The sequence below is a fragment of the Acinonyx jubatus genome, chromosome B1, assembly GCF_027475565.1.
Source record: "Acinonyx jubatus isolate Ajub_Pintada_27869175 chromosome B1, VMU_Ajub_asm_v1.0, whole genome shotgun sequence".
NCBI classification, from domain to species: domain Eukaryota; kingdom Metazoa; phylum Chordata; class Mammalia; order Carnivora; family Felidae; genus Acinonyx; species Acinonyx jubatus.
This window is the reverse complement of record NC_069382.1, coordinates 135,052,648-135,075,656: the sequence shown is the minus strand read 5'-3', so window position 1 is coordinate 135,075,656 and position 23,009 is coordinate 135,052,648. Positions and strand designations below refer to the sequence as shown.

At 42.5% G+C, this 23,009-nt stretch overlaps 1 protein-coding gene across 2 annotated transcripts in view; it reads left to right on the top strand.

The window, feature by feature from the left end:
* The window catches only part of ENOPH1 (enolase-phosphatase 1), a 36,801-nt gene extending 24,695 nt beyond the window's left edge, over window positions 1-12,106 (top strand). For both annotated transcript variants that reach the window (XM_027059414.2, XM_015068078.3), the window contains 4 exons: window positions 617-819; window positions 3,149-3,281; window positions 5,143-5,266; window positions 10,987-12,106. In XM_027059414.2, the coding sequence (XP_026915215.1) occupies window positions 617-819; window positions 3,149-3,281; window positions 5,143-5,266; window positions 10,987-11,126 (600 nt within the window). In that variant the 3' untranslated portion in view covers window positions 11,127-12,106. The remainder of the gene's footprint in view (window positions 1-616; window positions 820-3,148; window positions 3,282-5,142; window positions 5,267-10,986) is intronic.
* The last annotated feature ends 10,903 nt before the right edge of the window (window positions 12,107-23,009 follow it).

Sequence of the window (23,009 nt, the reverse complement as noted above, 5' to 3'; positions counted from 1 at the left end):
TGTTGAAACATACATACATATTCCCCCATTGTAGTGTATAAATCATTGGAATATGCTTACTCACAGTCATTGTTCTAAATAGCTGTTAGGGTTTTGTTTTGTTTTTTTTGCAAAGAAAAAATTCCTTTCATATTGACAGATACTGAAAAAGAACCAACCCCAGACATTGCTTTGCTAGCTTCTTTTCATTGAATTCCAGGCAGAAACGGATTTTGTTGAGATTTTGTTTCTTCCTCAGTTCATTATAGTGCAAAAAAAATGATCAGATGTAATTAAAGTCCTGGTTTGTTGATCTCAGTAAGTGAATCAACACACTGGGTCTTACTATATCATTTTACCATTATATGCTGTGTCTTTTCTCATGTACAACATGCCTCTTGATTTAAATTTCAGCTTTAGCAATATAGGAAAGGTAATGTAAATTCATTAATTAGAATCCACTTTTCCTTTAGGAATCGTTCACTATCCTCCTCCAAAGTGTAAGACACTTTAATTTGTCACAGTGCTAGGTGCTGATGATAGTTGGAGAAAATTGTTCAGCTTGGTTTTCAGGTCTCATTTTAAGTGATCTTTTTAAAAATAAGTCCGAACCAAACGTCTTGTTTACGACTTCAAGGCTGAAGAGGATTCCCACCTGGATGGGGCTGTTCCCATCCCTGCTGCGTCTGGGAATGGAGCGGATGACCTGCAGCAGATGATCCAGGCCGTGGTGGATAACGTGCGCTGGCAGATGTCTCTGGATCGAAAGACCACGGCGCTGAAACAGCTGCAGGGCCACATGTGGAGGGCGGCTTTTGCAGCTGGGCGCATGAAAGCAGAGTATGTAACTCAAAACATTTCACCAGCCCCAAAACCGAATGCGTTTTCCACTAGTCCTCTCTGTCCAGTGTTCGTTGTGTGATTCATAAAATAGATAAAGTCAACATTCTTTTTATTTTAACAAGTGAGGGTTTGTTTTGTTTGTTTCAGAGCCAGGGGAAAGCGTTCCATCCGGCTAAATTCCCCAGACCAGTATGCCTGGCTTTGTGGGATGGCTGAAGGACTTTTTATCCCAGTGTAAAACAGCTTCCTAGAAGATGGTGACTTCCTTGAACTAAGTCCTGTTTGATCCTTAGCATACGAGTGGCGGCACTGTCGGGCTATGTCTCAGGACCGTTCAATCACTTGCTTTCTGCTCTGTTAGAGGAGAAAGATGGGTGCCATTATTTACGTGTTACTTTGGGGTTACTCAGGGTGTTAGGAGTACCACCCTGACTGGAGTCTTGGCTGTGGTGTTCTGGGAGCGCTCCTGCCAAAGGAGACAGGGAGTCCTGTATTGCTCAGAAATTCTTTTTTTTTTTTTTTTCAATATTTTATTTTTAAGTAATCTCTACATCCGATGTAGGGCTGAAACTTAGAACCTTAAGAGCAAGAAGCTCATGCTCTACTGACTGAACCAGCCAGGCACCCTGCTAAGAAATTCTTTTTTAAGTTTATTTATTTTGAGAGACAGCGAGAACGGGGGAGGGGCAAAGAGAGGGAGAGAAAGAATCCCAGGCAGGCTCCACACTGTCAGTATGGAGGCAGATTTGGGGCTTGAACCCACGAACCATGAGATCATGAGTTGAACTGAAATCAAGAGTCAGACGCTCAACTGACTGAGCTACCCAGGCGCCCAAGAAATTCTTAGACACTGCCAATTAAGGGTTTTAGGCCATTGCCTGATGTAAACCCTAAGATCCAAGTCTACTTCTAGCTGTTGTATTTCTTTTGTTTTTCTGTCAAATGAGATACAATTCCTTTATGTACTTTACAAGGGGCTTCCACTTTTTAAAGGCTGCATTAGAATTTCCAGATAGGCCGGGGAGCCTGGGTGGCTCAGTCGGTTAAAGGGTCCAACTTCGGCTCAGGTCATGATCTCACAGTTCGTGGGTTTGAGCCCCGCGTCGGGCTCTGTGCTGACAGCTCAGAGCCTGGAGCCTGCTTCTGATTCTCTGTCTCCCTCTCTGTCTGCCTCTCCCCTGCTCATGCTGTCTCTTTCTGTCTCTCAAAAACAAATGTAAAGAAAAAAATTTTTTTTTTAAATAAAAAATAAAAAAAAAAGAATTTCCAGATCGGCCAATGATCTGGGAATGTCTGCTGGTTCACTTTGTAAAACACAAGAGTGGAGCCAGGAGAGAATGCTTGAAGTAGTTAGTCCTTTCTTCTCTTGGTCTGGTTTACTTAATTATAAGAACCAGAGACGTGAAATAAGTTCTCTTAGACTTCTAAGCCCTGCATTGGCAACGTGGAAGAAATCCTGTCTCTAGGAGTATAAAGTAATGCACAAAGTAACCCATAATTATGTATACTGGTTTTGAACTAGTTGATCTCTTTCCTTCAATTAGTATTACATATTAAGCTGTTTTATCCAGTAGGAGACTTCTCTGACATTTTCCAGTTAATCTTTTAGAGATGACTGGTTCCACATTCCAAGTTCCTTGTGCTTCTCTTTGCACCTATTTCCTGCGATATTATTTCCACCACCGGATAGGGAAGACCTTGTGGAACGGGTAAGCAGGACTTAGTGTCAGGAATCAAAAGCTAGACACTGCTGACCTGCTAATGTGAGATGGTACAAGTCTCTTAACTGGTTTATTTTGTAATTTTTTTTCTATAGAGTAAAACTTTAGGTTTTCTTAGTTCTCAAGAAGTGAAGTTCCATTTTCTAGCTGATCAGATATTAATAGCTATGAACCCGCAAATGTTTTTCTTTTAATTGTTTGGAAGCACATCTTTTTAAAGGCATTGCCATGCTTTGTGAAGACACACTGGACATAATTTAACCTTTCTTGTCATGGATTACATCAAAGATTCCATGATTGTTATTTGCTTTTTGGAGTTCCTTGGGAACTTTAAAAAACACTGTTATTTCATCCCTTATTTGTAATCACTATTTACTGTCATTAGTGTGGCTGTCTGCCCAAAACTGTCCTCTCCACCTAAGTTGTTGCTTCTAATCCACTGTGATCCTGAATCTCTAGTGATAGGCTTATCAGACCGGACTCGAAGTCTCTTGGAGGTGCTTCTCATGGGCACAAATAGAGAAACTTGTTCCAACTATTTTGCCTGGTTTTCATCTGGTTGAATAATGTGTTCCCTCACTTGACCTTGGTGGTCTTCCCTCCAGGTTCTTTGAAGATGTAGTTCCAGCAGTCAGGAAATGGAGAGAGGCTGGAATGAAGGTGTATATCTATTCTTCAGGGAGTGTAGAGGCCCAGAAGCTATTATTTGGGCATTCTACAGAGGGAGATATTCTTGAGGTAGGTTAACTGAGGTAGGTTACTTTGTTTTTTGACACTATCAAAGCATGAAATAAAGAATCTTAAAGGAATATTCTACAGTTATAAGCTAAATCAACAATCAGATCATTGCATGCATATATGCTAAGCAGGTGGTAAAGAGACGTGGATAAACTGGAGAATACATTCGAAGGAAGGATAAACTGTTTCTGTGGAGCCAGTCTTGGCATTGGAGGTTCTTAAGCTATTGTGAATAGCGATCACCTGGGAGTCTGTTAAAAGTGTAGATCCCTGGGCCATGCTTCCTAGCAGATCTGAATTGGCAGGTCTGGGATGGGGTCAGGAATATATAAATGTATATTATATATAGATGTATATGTAATACAGCTAATAAGATAGGAGCTGGCTTATAAATCAGCTACCTTGCCAACATCAGAAAATTGTCAACTCAGAGGACACTAATGGCCCGCTTCTTTTGGTTGTTTAAAGTCAGGTAAGTGGTCCATAGTGGCACATACCCCATCCAAACACATGCACACATAAACTTCTTTCATGAAGCAGAGTGCAGTGTGGGTTCATTTGTTTCTGGCGATTTGGAGAGACATTTCAGAAATTTCATTCTCTGTAAGAGAGAACTGGGCATGTTATTGAAGAGTGATACGTGCAGGCCACCTATTACGTTTCTTGTAGATGAGACAATTCCTGCCGGCTCCTCTGTCCCACCATCCCTACACCTTCTGGAGGATATGGTGGTCAGTGGAAGAAGGCAGGGCGTTTAGGACCTGAAAAAGAAATGCCAGCTAACCAAATACAGGCCGAATGTAGTGAAATATAGTAGGTCATTCAGCCAGCTATCTTTTAAACAAGTATTCATTGAGTCTGTACTGTGCACAGAGAATACTTTGGCTTTGGAGATTGTCATATTCTCATTTTAGTACTTCCCTGTGTTTTAGTTTAAATCAAATATTAAGTCAGGAATAAAACCCTTGCATTATTGGTGTACAGATATCTGTATCTCTGAATACAGATGTAAACTACCGTTTTGCTCTCTCTAGTGGAACAGACATTAAGGTGATAGTAGATAAGACACAGTAATTACTGAATTCAATAATAAAAAAGTACTAAGTGAGGCAGACTTGAGAAAGAAAGAAAATCTATAAAACCGATCTTAACTTTTTAAAAGTTTTAAAAAATCATTAAGGTAATTAATATTACCTTAATTTGTCTTTGAGTGTTGTTAGGCTTGTTTTTAGTTTGTGAAAAGTTCTGACAATATTCAAAGTATCACATAATAGCTGATCCTAAATGTGGACTTATTTTGGTTCATGTTAGTTAAATAAGCAAGTTACATATTTTGATCCCAGTTATCTTTAAGACAGGAAGGATATATATACTAGCTCTTGGGTAGAATTTCAAAATGTAAAAAATGAAAGTTTCTTGAAAGTTAAGTAACAGCTTATTAGTGAGACAGGTTAGAGAGATCTATTCATTCTGGGATCAGAGGACAATGTTCAGGACCTGTCATCAGGAGTGAAACCCAGTCCAATAAGTAGTTTTTGAGTATAAATGGGGTTTTAAGGATAGAAAGTAGGGCATGTGTGTTTTAAAAGATTTTGGATATAAAATTAATGCTTCTCAAAGAAAACTAAGTAAATTAAAACATGATCTTATATACATTGAATTGTTTACTTCTTCCAAATGTTTATTTCTATAAAATCTTACCTTATGTTTTCTTTCTGTAGCCTCCATAAGGCTTTCAGGGATTATTTACTGAGGGGACGAAATCGCTATGATTGTTATGTATCTCCGAGAAAATGGAAAGACAAAGGAGTTGGGTTGCAAGTGTATTTATGACGTCAGTCTTTACTTTCCCTTTGTGCAGCTTGTTGATGGTCACTTTGATACCAAGATTGGACACAAAGTGGAGAGTGAGAGTTACCGAAAGATTGCAAACAGCATTGGGTGCTCAACCAACAACATCTTGTTTTTGACAGATGTTACTCTAGGTGAGTGATTGGACTCCTTTTTTTTTTTTTTTTGACAGAGAGAGAGAAAGCACATGCATGCATGAGACAGGGGGGCAGGGCTGTGGTTAGGAGAGGGGGAGAAAGAGAATCCCAAGCAGGCTTCTCACTGTCAGCGCAGAGCCTGATGTGGGGCTCGAACTGTCAAACCGTGAGAGATCATGACCTGAGCCAAAATCAAGAGTTAAGACACTTAACCGGCTGAACTCCCCAGGTGCCCCGAGTAATCTGACTTCTTCTGTTGTATACTCCAGGGTAAGTGCTGGGTCTGGCGCTGTAAACACGTGGCCTCTGTAAAGAAAGTTTGTGTGGATCCTCGAAAAATGAAACAGGTTTATAAAAGGGAGCAGTGAATCAAATGACCCATGTTTCTCTCCATTTACCCTTCCTTGGGGGTTATGCGTGGGCAAGTGGTACTGGAAAGATTAGATCTTCTCACTGTAACTCTTATCCATGGTCTCCTACCCATCCTTCTGTATGTACACACACATGGATGAAATGGCAAAATAACAAAGGACAACTTAAGGGGTGTCACTGGGTGATGGAGCATGCAGACACGAGTATGAGGGTAGGTGCGTGGTGAGGGACATCAGCTTACAGTAGACGTGATCATATGTATTTAACAGCACTGAGATGAGCTATGCACACTCAGAAAAATACCAAAAAAGAAACAAAAAGCTAGAGGGGAGGAGAACTCTGAATGGTTTGAGAGCTTTTGTGTCATTCTTGTTCCAGTTGATAAGCACTCTCCCCTGGTGACTAGGAGCCTCCTCTCCACCTTCCCTCAGGTGACCCCAGTCCCCAGGCACCCGTCATGCTCTGAACCTCAGGACTTTCTTGGCATGATCCACCTGTTTAAAGATACACATCTTTTTTACCCATTATAATAGTACTTTATTATATGGGGTACGTTAGCCAGATGCATTATTATTTTAAGGATTAAATCCACGTAACAGTATATACTGTACCGTACTGGTAATATAAGTGACTTCAAGAGTACTTTGGGTCAGAATAGAAAGCTCACACTCCAGTTTCTGTGTACGAATGTAGATCCTCTAGAGATTTACAGAAGGAAACGGTAGTGAATGAGGAAACAAGCAGTGGCAGGTGAAGAGATAGTGGGTGCTGGGGGAAGGTTGGTCTCTGGTTGTTCTGTGAAAGCCTCTGCTTGGTAAGACTTGCCAGACGCCTTCACCTGGTGCCAGCTGTTGATTGCATGCTCATTGTCCTTAGAGTTTGTGCGTCTTCCAGGGGGCCTAATTTTGGTGTGTTTATAATTGCACCTGTATTTGAGGGCAGTTTTTTTTTTTTTTTTTTAAGATTTATTTATTTTTGAGAGAGAGCGTACAAGTGGGGAAGGGGAAAGAGAGAGGGAGGACAGGATCCAAAGCGGGCTCCGCACTGACAGCAGTGAGCCAGATGCGGGGCTCGAACTCATGAGCCGCAAGATAGTGACCTGAGGTGAAGTTGGACGCTCAACTGACTGAGCCACCCAGGTGCCCCATCTTTTTTTTTTTTTTTAATTTTTTTTTATCTTAGAGAGAGACAGCCTGAGCGGGGGGCGGGGGGCGGGGGGGACAGAAGATCTGAAACAGGCTCCCTCGCTGATAGCTGTGAGTCTGATGCAGAACTTGAAACTCATGAGCCTTGAGATGATCTGAGCTGAAGTCAGATGCTCAACCGACTGAGACACCCAGGTGCCCCAAGGGCAGTTCTTTATATTTGTTTCTTCTGTTTACCTTGGATTGGAAGTTTCATCTTTCGTTTATCCCCAGAACAAGACTTTGTGTATTGTATGGCTGCCCTGACACACTGTTCCCCAGCAGGCTGGGAAGGGCGTCAGAGAGAAGAGGTGCAGGGCTGGGTGCTCTCTTGCCTAGTTGGCTCCGTGTGACTCCAGAGCCCTTCGGCGGCAGCTACAATAGTCTGCAGGCCAAATCTCGCTCTCTAGTCCTTCAAGAAACCCCCACCCACTAGGACTTTCAGAGATAGGGCCCAAAGGCAAACCCAAGCTGCTGACAGAGGTATCTTAGCAGAAGAAGTGTGTATGAACTATATTCTCTCTCAGCTGCTGACCCTCCAGCTTTTGGTCTGTTCTGTTAGGCAAGAGTTACAGGTATCTAAGCAAGTACTAATTTGCTAAGCGGTTTAAAAAAGATCCTAACCAGTGTAGATCACATATAATGCCTTCCAAAAGTTATAATAATGCTTTCTAGAGAAAGAGGAACTTAATTTTACTTAACATGCAGTAGACATTTAGTAATTGTTAATATTTCTGTTAAATTTTAAGCCTTGGTGAATGTAGACTGAAATTTTGATCCAGGTGGATGGTACCAGATCACAGCCATTTGTTATCTCGAGTTTGAAAACTCAGCAGATGTCGTGGGGATCAGCCCCTGTCTTGCATATCCTGGCTTGGGTCAGTTCAAAGTCCAAGGGTTCCTACAAACTGTTGTCTTGTTTTTCCCTATCCTGGAAAACTTTACATTTACTGCTTGACTGCACCGAGGGAGAACAGAGACAGATGTTTCAACGTTTGCTGTGTAACTAGGTGGCCAGGCCACATAAATGTACCGTCGACAAGTATCAACCTTGATAACAGCCATTTTATCCGGTTTCTCCCCCCGGACTATAAATATACTATAAATATTCGCCTATCTTATTTCTGTACAGAAACTTCTTCCAATTTAAAGTTATGATTTACCTTCTTTTAAGAATGGCTTTTGGGGACTTAGAGTGGTGGGGTGGGGAGGTTGCTCTACTGTCTACACGGGTTAAGGGTATGAAAGCCAGCAGTTTCTGTGAGGATGATAATTTGAATACCTTTTATTTTGCTTTGTTCCTTATGGAAAGGAGATAGGCCCTGCTCTGCTGAGGTTAGCTGGTTTAATTTGTGAATTCCTTTTCTGTCATTCATATAAATGAATGGTTTGCCTTCTATTTAATTTCCTAGCAGTTTGGATGATAAGTTTCTGCCGGCTTAGCATCAGAGATCTGCTTTGTGGCTGGAGCTCTGCATGGAGTCTGTCTCGAGCATTCTGGGATTGAATGTGTTATGATCCCCAGACTTTGCCCCCTCCCTCACTTTATGGTTACTATTAATAATTATAATCCTTGCCCTAGTAAGATTGCATACAGGTTCTTCATAGTCTTGTCTGTAGCCACATTTTTTTTCTAGTTGTTATCATAGTACATCTATAATTTTATGTCTTTTCTCTTTTCACTGAAGCGATTTCCTTAGGCTGCAGTCCCAGAAACTATTCTTAACTTTAGCGAATAGAGATAATCCCCAAGTTGGCCTCAAAACAAAATTGACTTTCTCCAAGGCCTCCGCACGGAGGTTTTGTTCTTGTCCCTCATCTTCTGCCAGCTCCACACCCAGTGAAGCAGTAGGGCCAGAACTGGGCTCATGTGTAGCTGGGATGCGGCCAGGCAGCTGGCTGCTTGCCTTGTTCTTTTTTATGTTATTTCTGATCCTGTGTTTTTGGTACCACATGCCCAGACTCCACTGCCAAGACAGAATGGAAGACTAACTATTTGGTATCCCAAATAACATCCAAGTATGAAAAAGAGACCCTGAAGGGCTTTTTCCTCTTGGAGGAAAGGAAGGAGGCCCAGGGTTTCAAGTCAATATTGTGCCAACAGGGCAAACAGATGCACAAGGACAACACTTGCCCCGTGGTGATGCCGGTAAGAGGCTGAATGTGCAAAAGTCATTGGCTAGTGTCAGGTCCCACGTGGATCGTGGATTGTGATGGCTCAACTCAGTTGAGATCCTGGGTTGCTAGTCAAGAGGAAAGCTTTGCTTGAAGCAGTCAGGCTGGGAACTGGGGGTGAAGGGGTCTGCAGAGTTTGCCTGAGGATGGGATTTCCACACGAAGAGGGGATTGTTGAGCACTTTGTTTGCTCTGGGAAGTGACAGCCCTTTCACAGGAAGAGCAGAAGGTGGACATGGAAGAGATGGCTCTGCCCCATTCACTCCCTCTGGGAGCTTCTTTCTCGCTCTGCACTGTTGCCCTGTAACCCATTTTGATGGTGCAACTGTTTTCCAAATGATAGGAAATGACTGTGGTTTCGTATTACATCAAGTCTAAACTCCATAGAATGTGTTTCAGATTCTTCACCAGTTTTGCTCTGTCTGACCTGTGTGCTGTCTCCCACACTCATTCGCTCTATTCTTCCAATATTTATACATGGCTTTATGTCTGCCCAGAATGCCTCCTCTCTTGCCAGTTTTCTTTCCTTGAGACTTCTGATCAAAACTTACCCTGTGTGCTCAGAAGTCAGTCATTTGTTAAATTGCAGATCCTAATTCAGTAGTTCCATGTTGGGGACTTGAGATTCTGCATTTCTAACAAGCTTCCAGGTGGTTGCCCCACTCTAAGTACATAGACCACACTTGGAGTAGTATTGCTCTAGAGCAGGAGTTGGCAAGCTTGCTCCGTAAAGGGCCAGTAGTGTATTTTAGGCTTTGCAGGCCCTACAGCCTTTGTTTCTACTCTTAAAACTCTGTCCTGGGAGTGGAAAAGCAGCCATAGACAATGCACGAATGAATGGGCATGGCTGTGTTCTAATAAAACTTTATTTACAGAAGCAGGTGGTAGGTCATAATTTTTTCACCCTTGTTCTAGAGCAGAGACCATAGAGTCAGGTTGACACTTTGAAACGTTAGCTCTGCCACTTGCTAGCTCTCACTTTCCATGTCTGTAGAATAGGGATAGTAATACTAACTACCTCAGGGTTGTTGTGAAGATTTAAATGAGAATGGGAGCTCCATGAAGACAGGAGCTTTGTTTTGTTCATATGTCTGTTCCTAGAATAGTACTTGGCACATAGTAGGTGCTAAACTAATATAAGGTATTAGCTGTTATCTTTCACATGGAAACAATGGAGAGAGGACTGTAACCCAAGGCATATTAGAGATGTTTCCTGCTATACCTAGCTTACCTAGTTTCATTTTACTAGTCCTATTTTCACTTCTGTCCACATGCAGTCACTGATCGTAAGGTACTCACTAAGTCTAATGAGAAGAGAGACAACAGATAATAACATGTCAATTCATATAGTCATGAGAGAGCTAAATACAAGGTGTTAAAGGAGCACATGGGATGCTCTAATACACATGGTAGGAATCTTATCTGGAAGATATCTTATCTGGAAGATAAGATATTTGAGCTGAATTTTGAAGAGTAGGACTTTTCCAGGCCAGTGACAGCAGGAATTTTGGCCTGATTGAATCATGGGCTTCCATTTGTCCCATCTCTGCCTAACTGGTATTATTACGGACAGCCTGCCTTTTGGGAAACCCTCAGTTTTATGTGGGACTGATGAGAGGGAATGGAGGAGAGTCGTGGACAGAACATGGCCTTTACCTTCTGCATTCATAAGTACTTAATAAAAGCTCGGAAGTCTAGGGTATGCTATACACTATACACTGGGACAGGGAAGTCTAAACCATTCTAGTCTGTCAGGTATAGTTTTATAGTAAGAATAAAAAAAAAAGCAACTCTATTATGGAAACATTAAAAGTTACATAAAAGAGAATAATGTGGCCAGACCCCCATGTTGCCAACTTCTAGCTTCAACAATGATCAAATCAGGGCCAAACCTGTTTCCTAGTTTTCCACATCCCCCTAATTACTTTGAAGCACATCTCAGACATCATATTGTGATGTCTCTGACACATACTTTGATTTTCACAGAGGCCAGTGCTGCTGAGGAAGCAGATGTTCATGTCGCTGTGGTGGTGAGACCCGGCAATGCGGGACTGACGGATGATGAAAAGACTTACTACAGCCTCATCACATCCTTCAGCGAACTGTACCTGCCTTCCTCAACCTAGAGGACGACTCATAGGGAAGACCAGCCTGTCTTCACAGAGTCGTCCCTGTAGTCTAGTTGTATTCCAATGGTAAAAGTAACTTACTTAAAAAAGACATATATACACACACGCGCGCGTGTATATATGTGTATGTTTAAATTGCCTTCCACGGGCACATAAGTGAAAAACAAGTCTCAGTTCAGTGAAAAGGAAACTTATTTAAAGATGCTTTCTATGTAGAAATTGTTTGAAACGACAACCCTAACCCCAACTGAAAGCAAACTATAGCTGATAGAAGAATTACTGCAGTGTAGATCACACGTGTTAGGTTTATCAAGTCGTGTACCAACACGGAAAGGTAGGGTTGAGAAGTTATTCAGAAGCCTTGTTATTTTAAAAACTGGAAGTGTTTCACAGACTTACTCCTAATAATAATTCATTCCCCTTTCGAATTATAAGTTAGAAGATTGCGGCAGCTAAATTTCAAAGTATTAGCCTCCTTCTCTACAGAAGTCAAAGCCATTTGTTTCGGCTTCAAAAGACAGCAAACCTGGGAAAGGAAACTCATTTGAGTCTTGATGACGCAAGCATCCATTACCAAGGAAACTTGCTCATCATTGTGGCGGCCCCAGCAAACGGTTGCCTTACCAATGATAAAGGTGCATTGATGTAACAGCTAAAATAGGAATGTGGTTCTTAATGTTTAACAGAATAGCACTAATCCTGCCGGTTGTTACCATCATACGTTTTCTGGTTGCCTTTCTAACTACTTTTTAGCAGTTTGAGAATATATGTTGCTATTTACTATTGAAAAGCAAAAGGTTTACTGAAATCATTCTGTAAGACCCTTCTAGAAGAGCCCTAATAATGTAATATTTTCCTCTGAAATGGATATGAAGAGTGTAAATTTTATAACAGCATTATTTATCCTGGTTCAATCCTAATGGGATGTCATGTCAATTTCATGTTGTGATTAATAAAAACATTTTCTTCTTCACTCAGTTTTGTGTAGGTTCCTGAACCATGCCACCTATTGCCGTAAGCAAAAGAGAAACTGAAGAGAGATTGAAAAAATAAGAGCTTCTGGTTTTTGCCTGAATCTTGTGGATGGGAGGTGTGTGTGTGTTGTGTGTGTATTTTAATGCATCGCCCGTGAAAAGTCATTGACTACTATTTGAGTTATATACACATACATGACCTCACTGGTTATTATTCCATTTGGATACTAAGCATTCATGTTATGAGTGGGGTTTCTTAGATTTTTGAGACTCTTACGTTTGAGGTATATAAAATAATGTTAGAAGGAGGCAAGTATTCTCTTAATTAAGAAAAGCTGTAATGAATCCTGGAGGAATAATTTTGGAAATGCTTTGAATAAGAAAAAGATTACAAATATGAGAGGACAGGGAATATAAAAGATTTTATGTTGATATTTTTTATCTTACAGTAACTAATTAAAGAAGTCTAAGGACTATGAAAATATAGAAGGGTAATAAAAGGGAAATGAGTTTAAGTAAATTTTAGAAATGGTAGTAATTTGTAAATGATAAAGCTACAAATGACAATAAAAGGATGAACTTCCTACAGTTTTTGAAAAAGCTCATGAGAAGATGACAGGTAAGATGTCTCTTAATGCCAGTAAAGGAATAATTGGAAAAGTAAGGAAGAAATGAGAGAAAATTATGCACCAGAGTCTAGATGACAAAGGAATTAAAGGAAAAGGGTGTTCACTATGTAGCTGACAGAGAGTTGGGGTGGAGAGATTAGTCTGTTTGGACTGCTCTAACAAAATCCCAGGACTTGGGTGGCTTACAAACAAAATTTTATTTCTCACAGTTCTGGAGGCTGAGAAGTCTAAGATCCCAGTGCTGGCAAATTCCTTGTCTGGTGAGAGCCCATTTCCTCACAGACCAAGGTCATTTTCCTGTAACCTCATGTGGTGGAAGGGCAAAGGGGCATTCTTGGGCTACTTTTTTTTTTTTTTTTTTAACTGTTTACTTACTTATTTTGAGAGAGAGAGTGTGAGCAGAGAAGGGGCAGAGAGAGAGAGGGAGAGAGAGAATCCCTAATAGGCTTCAAGCTGTCAGCACAAAGCCCGATGTGGGGCTCGATCCCACAAACCGTGAGATCATGACTTGAACTGGAATCAAGACTTGGACGCTTAACCGACTGAGCCACCCAGGTACCTTGGGGTACTTTTAAAAGGGCGCTAATCTGGGCTGCCACGCTGGCTCAGTTGGTAGAGCATGAGACTCGATCTCAGGGTGGTGTATGGGAGCCCCACGTTGGGCATAGAGATTGCTTTAAGATATATACATACATAAGGGTGCAAATTCTATCCTTGGGCTCCACCAAAGGCCCCACCTCCAAATACCATCAATTTGGAGGTTAGATTTCAACATACAGATTTTGAGGGGGACACAGATATTCAGTCTACAGCAAGAAGCATTTCTTGTCCATGATGAAAAGGGTATCAGAAAAACTATAATTCATTTTGAGTAATTGAGGGTGGAAATAGATTCAGGAATAAAGAGAAAGTTCCAATATTAGATTGAGTTTGTCAAAAGAGCAAGTGAAAGGAAGGGAAAAAGATGAGTGGAATATTTCTTAGACCCTAAGAAACTCATTCACAGTTAAATGTGATGGAAAAAAGATCTTAGGAAGAACTTGAGGTATAAAGTAGATAGGTCGTGAGGGAGGAAACTGCCTAGGAAGAAGATAGTCAGGTAGATGGTGCATCCGTAAAAATTCATGGTCCTTAGTAAGGGAAGGAGGAAAAATATCACCTCTGGAATATCCAAGAAGAGAACAAATGCACTAAATTTTGTCAACATTTTGTTTGCGGAGAATGTAGGGAACAAAGACCTCTTAAAACTGTGGCCCTTTTTATTCCTGTTAATCCACATCTACCTCAGTCGTGCTCTTTCTCACAATGGCACTGATTTCCAGTCTTGGATCAAAACTCAAGTTGATTTCCTAAAGTTGTTTTTGTTTTTTTTTTAAGATTTTCTTTTCAAAGTTTATTTTGAGAGAGAGTGAGAGAGCGAGAGAGTGCAAGTGGGGGAGGGGCAGAGAGAGAGAGAGAGAGAGAGGAGAGAGAGAGAGAGAATCCCAAGCAGGCTCTGCACTGCCATTGCAGAGCCTGATGGGGCTCCAACTATGAGATATGACCTGAGCCGAAATCAAGAGTCTGACGCTTAACTGACTGAGCCTCCCAGGTGCCCCTAAAGATTTTAAAGTACTCCGCAGCCAGCGTAGGGCTTGAACTCAACCCGGAGATGGAGTCGCAAGCTCTACTGACTAAGCCAACCAGGCATCCCAAAAACCTAAATTGATTTCTTAGAAGGGAATCCTCAAAGGGGCTTCTCTAATCTTATCAGCATTTCTGGAGTATCAGGGCTTCTTGGCTTGGCTTCCTGGAAGACTAGCCTTAGTTGCTAACTCTAACTGATGTCCAGTTTAGAATTGCACAAAGATTGAGAGCCACTGGCATAATGCAGAGAAAAATGCACAGCAGCCTTTGCCCAGCAGATGGTGCTGTTGACCCAGAGACCCTGTCAAGTGTGAGGCCACCAGATAGATACAGCAGATGGAGCTAAGAGGTGGCATTTAGAGAGAATAACGAGTATAGTTCATTATCTTTAAAAGCCTGTAGCATGATGTTGCAAGAGTCAGAATAGTTTGGAAAAAATGGCAATAATCCTGAATGAAATCCACCCACTAACATTCCTCTTCTCCTTTTATTCCGCAAGTCACATAAAAAAACAAAAGCCCAAAATGGTCATTTTTGGATAGCTAGTTTTTCCAGTGGTAGTGTTAAAAAGAACTTGTTTTCAGGTTTTTAAAATTCCTATCAGAGTACCAAGTTGAATATAATATGTGCCCAATTTATTATCCCACCACTTGAGCCCCAGATGGGGAAGAATAATTTGCAGTTTTTGCTAACACATCAGAGTAACCAAGAGAAGTAGAATTCACCTTCCTTGCCCAAGTTACTTAGATTTAGGCCAAGTTATTCATTCAGATATTGATAGGTATGTGTTAAAAAATATATAAATATGTGTGTGTGTTGGGGGGGTGGTGAATGCATGCATAAAAGAAATCCTGGGGGAGAAATGCATGAACTGTTAACATTTGTTCGATTTAAGGGCATCTATATTGTGCCCTGGAGCTGCTGTCAGGGGTCAAAGTCCTGTCCTACTCTGCAGGTACATCCGTCCTTGGGGGAGGCAGTCTATAAACAGTGAGCAAAAACAAAGCCACGAGATGTGGCCACATAAGAAGAGTCTGTTGATAGAGAGCCTAGGCAGAGCTCTTGGTTTCCAGTATTAGGGAACAAGTTAAGGAGAGAAGCCTTAGGAGATATGAGGAGAGAAGCAAAGGAGATATGAAAGGATTGGGCATCAAGGAACGGAAACCAAGAGAGTGCCAGGACAGTCCAACGAAGAAGGCAGTGCTCAGGTGCTCAAATGCTGGTAAGAGTTCAAGTAAGTTGTGAACAGCAGTGGTCCTTGGATGAGACAGGTGCAGTCTCGAGTGGTGGGAACAAAAATTAAGTTGAGAAGGGAATGTGAGGCCAAAGGTTTATCCATTTTGTTTGTATCAGTTCTGTTTTCAAAGAACCAACTTTCGGTTTTATTGAGTCTCTATTTTATTTATCTCCACTCTAATCTTTCTTTCCTTCTGCTTGTTTAGCATTTAGTTTGCTCTTGGCCGTTTCCTTCAGGTGGGAGATTAGGTTATTGCTTTGAGATCTTTCTTCTTTTTCAAAGTAGTCCTAGCTTTATATTTGTCTCCCAGCACTGCTTTCACCCGCCTCCCATAGGTTTGGTATGTTGTGTTTTGGTTTTCATTGTCTCAACGTGTTTTCTAGTTTTTTTCTTTAGGTTTTTTTATTTATTTTGAGAGAGAGAGCAAAAGAGTGCGTGCATACACAGTGTGTATAAGGGAGGAGCAGAGAGGGAGAGAATCCCAGGCAGGCTCCTCTCTGTCAGTGCAGAGCCAGACGTGGGGCTGTCTCACAAACCATGAGATCGTGACCTGAGTTGAGATCAAAAGTTGGACACATACCCAACTGAGCTACCCAGGCACCCCTCAAAGTGTTTTCTTTCTTTTTTAAAAAATGAATATATATATTTAAAGTTAGAGAGAGAGAGGGAGGGGCACAGAGAGAGGGAGACACAGAATCCAAAGCAGGCTCCAGGCTCCGAGCTGTCAGCACAGAGCCCAAGTCGGGGCTCGAACTCACCAACTGTGAGATCATCACCTGAGCCCGTCAGATGCTCAAATGACTGAGCTACCCAGGTGCCCCCCTCAAAGTGTTTTCTAATTTCCCTTGTGATTTCATCTTTGACCCATTAGTTATTGAAGAGTGTGTTGTCTAAGTTCCACGTATTTCTGAATTTTCTAAATTTCCTTCTGTTATTGATTTCTCATTTCATGCCACTTAGTGAACGTACTTTGTGTGATTTTGATCGTTTAAAATGTATTGAGATTTGTTTTGTGGCCTAACATATGGTCTGTACTGGAGAATGTTCTTTCTGCACTGAAGAAAAATGTGTGTTGTGCCGCTGTTGGGTAGAGTGTTCTCTGGTGTTTGTCAGAACTGGTTGGTTTATAGTGGAGCTTCAGTCTTCTGTTTCCTTACTGATCTTCTATGGAGTTTTTTTGTCCAGCATTGAGTGTGGAATACTGGATTCTCCATCTCTTATTGTTGACATATTTCTCCCTTCAGTATTGTCTGGTAACAAGATACAGAAGTTTGCTCCCATCCAACTTTACTCACCCCCTGCTTATGTGGTGTTCCAGGTGACATCTTTGAAATTTTTTAAGCTTTATTTATTTTGAGAGAGAGAAAGAACATGAGCAGGGGAGGGGTAGAGGGAGAGAGAGAATCCCTCACAGGCTCCATGCTGCCAGTGACACAGGGCTCGAACTCACGAACCATGAGATCATGACCTGAACCAAAATCAAGAGGTGGACGCTTATCCGACTGAGCCACCCGGGTGCCTCGCTACATCTTTGTACATTGTGTGCCCGTCGCCAGATTTATAATTACTGGTCTGGGTAGTGTCTTAAATCTGAAGAAAAAAAGGAGTTACAAGCAACAAATACATTTATACTTTCTTTTAATATTGACCTATTAGTTTCTTGGAGCTTCGAAGTACTACTAATAGGGTGGTTTAAAGAGGCAGAAATGTATTCTCTCACAGTTCTGGATCCCAAAAGTCTAAAATAAAGGTGTTGGCAGGGTCAGTTCCTTCTGGAAGCAATGAAGGAGAATCTGTGCCATGCCTCCGAGCTTCTGGTGACAGCTAGAATCCTTAGCATTACTTGGCTCGGAGAGGCATCGCTCCTGTCTCCACCTCCATCATCATGAGGCATTCTCCCCGTTTCTCTGCATCTTTGCATGGCTGTCCTGTAAGCACTCGGGTAGTATTGGATTAGTGGCTCACCCTAACCTTCCAGCATGACCTCATCTTAACTAATTACGTCTGCGATGATTCTGTTTCCAAATAAGGACACATTCAGAAGTTTTGGGGATTAGGACCTCAGCTTGTCTTTTTGGGGTGACACAATTCAACCCGTAACACCAGAGATATGTCAGAGCTTTCCAAAGCCATTACTTGCCAAAGCATCTCATCTTCTGCTCTTTCCTCTCATGCTTTTTGATTAGTCCGTTGTTTGCCCCAACTGCTATCCATTGTTCTGGGTAGCTGTGACTAGCACATCTGCCTTTAAATGTTTTTGACAAATGTCTGAGGGTAGCTGCCTCAGCACTGGGAGAATTTTTAGTCACCTAAGATAGAAGGTAAACCCTTTGAGCCTGTCCTCCAAGGTGCCACCGAACAGGCCGCTATGGACTGAACTGGGTTTCTCATGCCCCCCCACCTTCACCCTTCTCAAATTTGTGTGTTGGGAAGCCCTAACCTCCAATGTGACTATTTGGAGATAGGGCTTTTAGGTGGTAGTTTAAGTTAAGCGAAGTTATAAGGGTGGGGCCCAAATCGAATGGGACTGAAGTCTTTAAAAGAGGAAGAAGAGATACCAGGGAGCTCTCACCAAAAATCAAATCAGCCAGAACTTTGATCCTGGACTTCTCAGCCTGCAGAAGTGTGAGATAACACATTTCTGTTGTTTAAAACACCCTGTTTGTGGTTTTTTGTTATAGCAGCTCAACCTAACACACACAGTTCAAAACCACAATTCCTAGTGAATATGGTCCATTTCTCTCCTGGTACTCTTTTCTAATTTTTTTTTTTTAATGTTTATTTATTTTTGAGAGAGACAGAGACGGAGTGAGAATGGGTTGGGGGCAGAGAGAGAGGGAGACACAGAATCTGAAGCAGGCTCCAGGCTCCGAGTTGTCAGCACAGAGCCCAAAGCAGAGCTTGAAGTCACAAACTATGAGATCATGACCTGAGCTGAAATGGGATGTTTAACTGACTGAGCCACCCAGTAGCCCCTCCTGGTACTCTTTTCTGTGTTAGAAATACAGACTGTTACTTTTGAGGCCACCACTGAGCTGGGGGCCTGGAATGGGACCAGGGTAAGTTAAAACACCACAAAGCTATTTTTACTGAGATTCAGCTAGCTTTTTTTTTTTTTTTTAATGTATTTTGAGAGAGTGAGAGAGCACACACAAGTGGGGAAGGAGCAGAGAGAGGGGGAGAGAGAGAATCTCAAGCAGGCTCTGTACCACTGGCTCAGAGCCCAATGTGGGGCTCAAACTCCCAAACCACATGATCATTACCTGAGCCAAAGTTGGATGCTCAACCAACTGAGCCACCCAGGTGCCCCCAGCTAGCTTTTCTTGATTAAGCATGCTCCTGGTTCCTGCGAGCTTTTACTTAGTTTGCAGAATTCTGAAAGCGTTGATTTTGGTGGTTTTTGCCAGTGTATATATTGGTGTTTTGGAGGGCAGGACTTTGGTGTTCCTTAATCCTCTATTTTCACTGCTGTCCTCCCACATGTTCTTTTCACGTTGACTTTGACACTCCTCCCACCAAGAGGTGGGGGTTTGTCTCCTGCCGCCTTGAGTCTGGGTGGGGGCTTAGGACTGCTCCAACCAAAAGAGGACAACTGAGGTGATGCTTTGTGACTTTCCAGGCGGGGTTATAAAAAGGCTACAGCTCCCATATGCCTTTCTGAGGAGCCAGGGTTGGAACACTTGCTCTGGGGAAGCCAGGTACCATGCTGTGAGGGAGCCCAAGTTCACTCACTTGGAGAGACCAGGTCAACAGGAACCAGGGCCCCAAGCTGATGGCCAGACTCAGTCTTTAGACAGGAGTAAATTAGCCTTCAGACACTTCCAGCCTCCAGCCCTCAAGTCTTCCAGCTGAGACCCAGACATCATGGAGCAGAAATGAGCTGTCCCCGCTGTGCCCTGTCTGAATTTCTGACCCACAGCATCTGTGAGCATAATAAATAGTTATTTTATGCTGTTGCATTTTCTGGTAATTTGTTCAGCAATCAACAGTAACTGGAACAGTCGCCAAGTGAATTAAATGGTACCAGGCAGCGGACAGCCTTTTTCATCCCTTTCAGTGTAGCTGGGCTGTGAAAATGCTGTGCTCAAGTTGCGGTTAGGAGCATCGAGATGATCTCATTAGTCACCCTTCCCTCCCTCCACACAGTGGCGTCTCTTGTTCTAGATTTTACAAGTGTCGCCATCTTCCCAACCATCCGGGACTGGAACTGCAGAGTGTCTGATTTTTCCTTTCCCTTCCCCCTTCTGACAAAGGCAACAAGTGATGCCCATTGTCTTTTTGCTAGTGCCTCACAAATGTGTTCCTTCCATCCCGTTCCTAACAGAATTATAGACAGGATACAAAAGTCCCCTGTATTTAGAGACCACTGTCTCCTCCCAGGGCAATGCAATACATGAATTGCCCGGTCTCTCTCTCTGAAATACTGCTAGCCCATCAATCGACTGTCCCTGTGTTCAGTCCAAGCCCTTTTCCTCCGGCTCCTCTTAAGTCTCCCTGCCTGCAAATCTAAATTTGGCTTACAGAAATTGAGTGGTGTTAGACAGTATTCTAATTGTGACTGTTAAATAAATCCCTCTGTTCTGCTTTCTATGGAAATACTCATTCAACGACTCACAGCTTTTTCTTTGTCCTGACTCAAACAGCATTTGGAGGGAGGGTTTTTGATGAGTTCAATTCAAAAATCTGGGTAGAGCCTACAGGGTCAGCTCAGCGTCTTGTCTTAAAAACATGAAATACATGCAGTTTTCATTAGGCACGAACCAAGCTAGCCCCACTGTTTTTTTGTGAAGCTGCACGAGAGGAAGTCCAGTACTCACACAGAGTTGTGTAAGGATTATTTCAGGCCCTCTTAAGAACGTAGGTATTTAACATGTGCTAGTTACTACAGACATTATAAGAAATAACCCTTTTTATAATCTAGAACTTCCTCCTTACGACACAGAAAGCTGTTTCCTATAAGAAGCCAGAGGATAATTGCATCCTCTGAAATCTGACCACATTACCATTGTCTCCTAAATGCCTTGTTGAACAGCCCATATTTAAGAGATTAAATCTTTAAAAAAGAGAGCGAGAAAAGGAAAAGAGGAGGGCAGCTACTGTCATTCATTTATTTTGCAAGTATTTATTAAGCACTTAACTCTGTGCCAGGCACTCTTTTAGTTACTAGGTGTGTGACAGACTCGGGTCCCGGGGCTCGCTAAAGCAGCAGAAATTGACAAGAGGCCAAAAGGGAATTCCAGGCAAGGCTTGTATTAGGGCTCATGCATGAGGGAAATGGCACAAAGGGAAAGTGTCCTTCAGGCTGACTCTCAGAACAAAGGCCGGGGAAAGTTTTCCAAGGGACTGAGGTGGGAAAGGGGTAACATCAAAACATGTTGGGGTGGGGAGGTATAGGAGGTTGGGTGGGCAGGCACAGTGGACAGAACGTTTCTACATGCGGCTTATGTCTCATTAGCATGTTAGATCTGGGCATGATATTTAGTATTACAATGAGGGAGAAAGTAGGTAAAAGTTCAGTACTGGGGTCCATCTTGGCACAGACTGGTTTGGTCCGGTCTGGGTTTGGTTTTTTGTTTTTTGTGTTTTTTTGCCCAATTTTTTTTTTTAATTTACTTATTTTTGAGAGAGAGAGAGTGCACGCGAGAGAGAGCTTGAGTGGGGGAGGGGCAGAAAGAGCCACAGACACAGAATTGGAAGCAGGCTCCAGGCTCTGAGCCATCAGCACAGAGCCTGATGCAGGGCCTGAACCCACGAACTGTGAGATCATGACCTGAGCCGAAGTCAGATGCTCAACAGACTGAGCCACCCGGGCACCCCTAGTTTGGTCCAGTCTTGACGAGTCTCCATAGTGAGCATTCCTGCAAGATATTACTGATCAAGGGGCATAGAGTTTTAGCTATCCTAGAGGATGTACTACTCAAGGGGCATCGCTGTGCAGGAATGCTGGATTTTGGTGGTTAGGGTTGAGGGGATCTGAGTCCAGGCCCTGCTCTACCTCAGGTACATGACAGGTAAAAATCTGTGCCCTCAAAACAAACAAACACAACCCCTGCCCTCATGGAGCTTACATTTTAGGGGTAGAGAAAATGACATAATAAAATAAGTAAAATGTGTTAAACAGTGTTATGCATGTTAGAATTTTAACTAACCCAGGACCATGTTTAGAAAATGCTAGCAAGCAAAATAAAGCTGGAAAGAGTAGTAGTGCTGGTTTGGGCTTGAGTTTTAGAGGTCAGGTAGGCCTCAGTGAGAGGATAACATTGGAGGAGGTGAAGAGGGTGAGAGATTTCATCAAGTGCAAAAGTCCTGAGGTCAGAGCATGCCTGGCTATTGGAGAAACATAAGAAGGTTGAGGGACTGGAACAGAGGGAATGAAAGGTGGAAAGGTGGGTCTTACTGGCCCTTGCAGGGCATTTTAATGATTGGGGTTTTTAGTCTAAGCACAAGAGAAGCCATTGGAAGGTTGTAAGCAAGGGAGTGATGATCTCAGCTTTTAAGAAGACCATTTTGTGGTGTTGAGGACAGTCTGAAGGGGACAAATGATGGAAGCAGACAGACCAGTTTTTGTGGGCTATTATAAGAGCCCATGAGAGATGGGAGGTTCCTGGACCACAGGATAGCAGTGCATGGATTCTAGAATAATGTGAAGATTGAGCAGACTGGATTTGCTGACAGACGTGGGGTCTGAGAGAATGAAGAGCTACTTTAAGATTACCTATTTAAGGTTTCACTCTGACAACTAAAAGATGTGCTGTCCTTAACTTAGATGGGAAGATCCTGGGAGGAATGAGGTTAAGGGGAGAAGATCAGGGCTTATTAAACTCTAGATGACAAGTGGAGATGTCACACAGGTAGGTGAATATACAGGAGAGAAGTCTGGGCTGGCGAAGTTGGGAGAGGTCAGCATCTGGTGATATTTAAAACAAGAAGACTGGATGAAGTCACCAGCACAATGAATATAGAAAGGAAGGGAAGAGTTCCAAGGACTGGGGCATGGGACACTCCAGTGTGAGGGTGTCAGGGAGAAGGCCCGGCAAAGGAGGTGGTGGTGTGAACAGTGAAGCGGGAGGCAAATTAAGAGGCAACGATTTCTGGAAGCCAAGTGAAGAACATGTTTTAAGCAGAGAAGGGAGGTAGGGATTGATCAAATTGTAAAGTATTGCTTATGGGTCTAGATAAGGTAGTAAAAGAACTAATCATCGTATGTAACATCACAAGATCTCTGGAGAACTTGAGTAAAGCAGTTCCGTGAAGTGATAGAAGCAAGCTCCAAAGACTGGAGTGGGTTCAAGAGAGAACTGGGATGGAGGGCCTAGAGACAACAAATAGGGACTTTTTTTTTTTTTTAAGTAATCTCTATGCCCAAAGTGGGGCTCAAACTCATGACCCTGAGATCAAGAGTTGCATGGTCTAC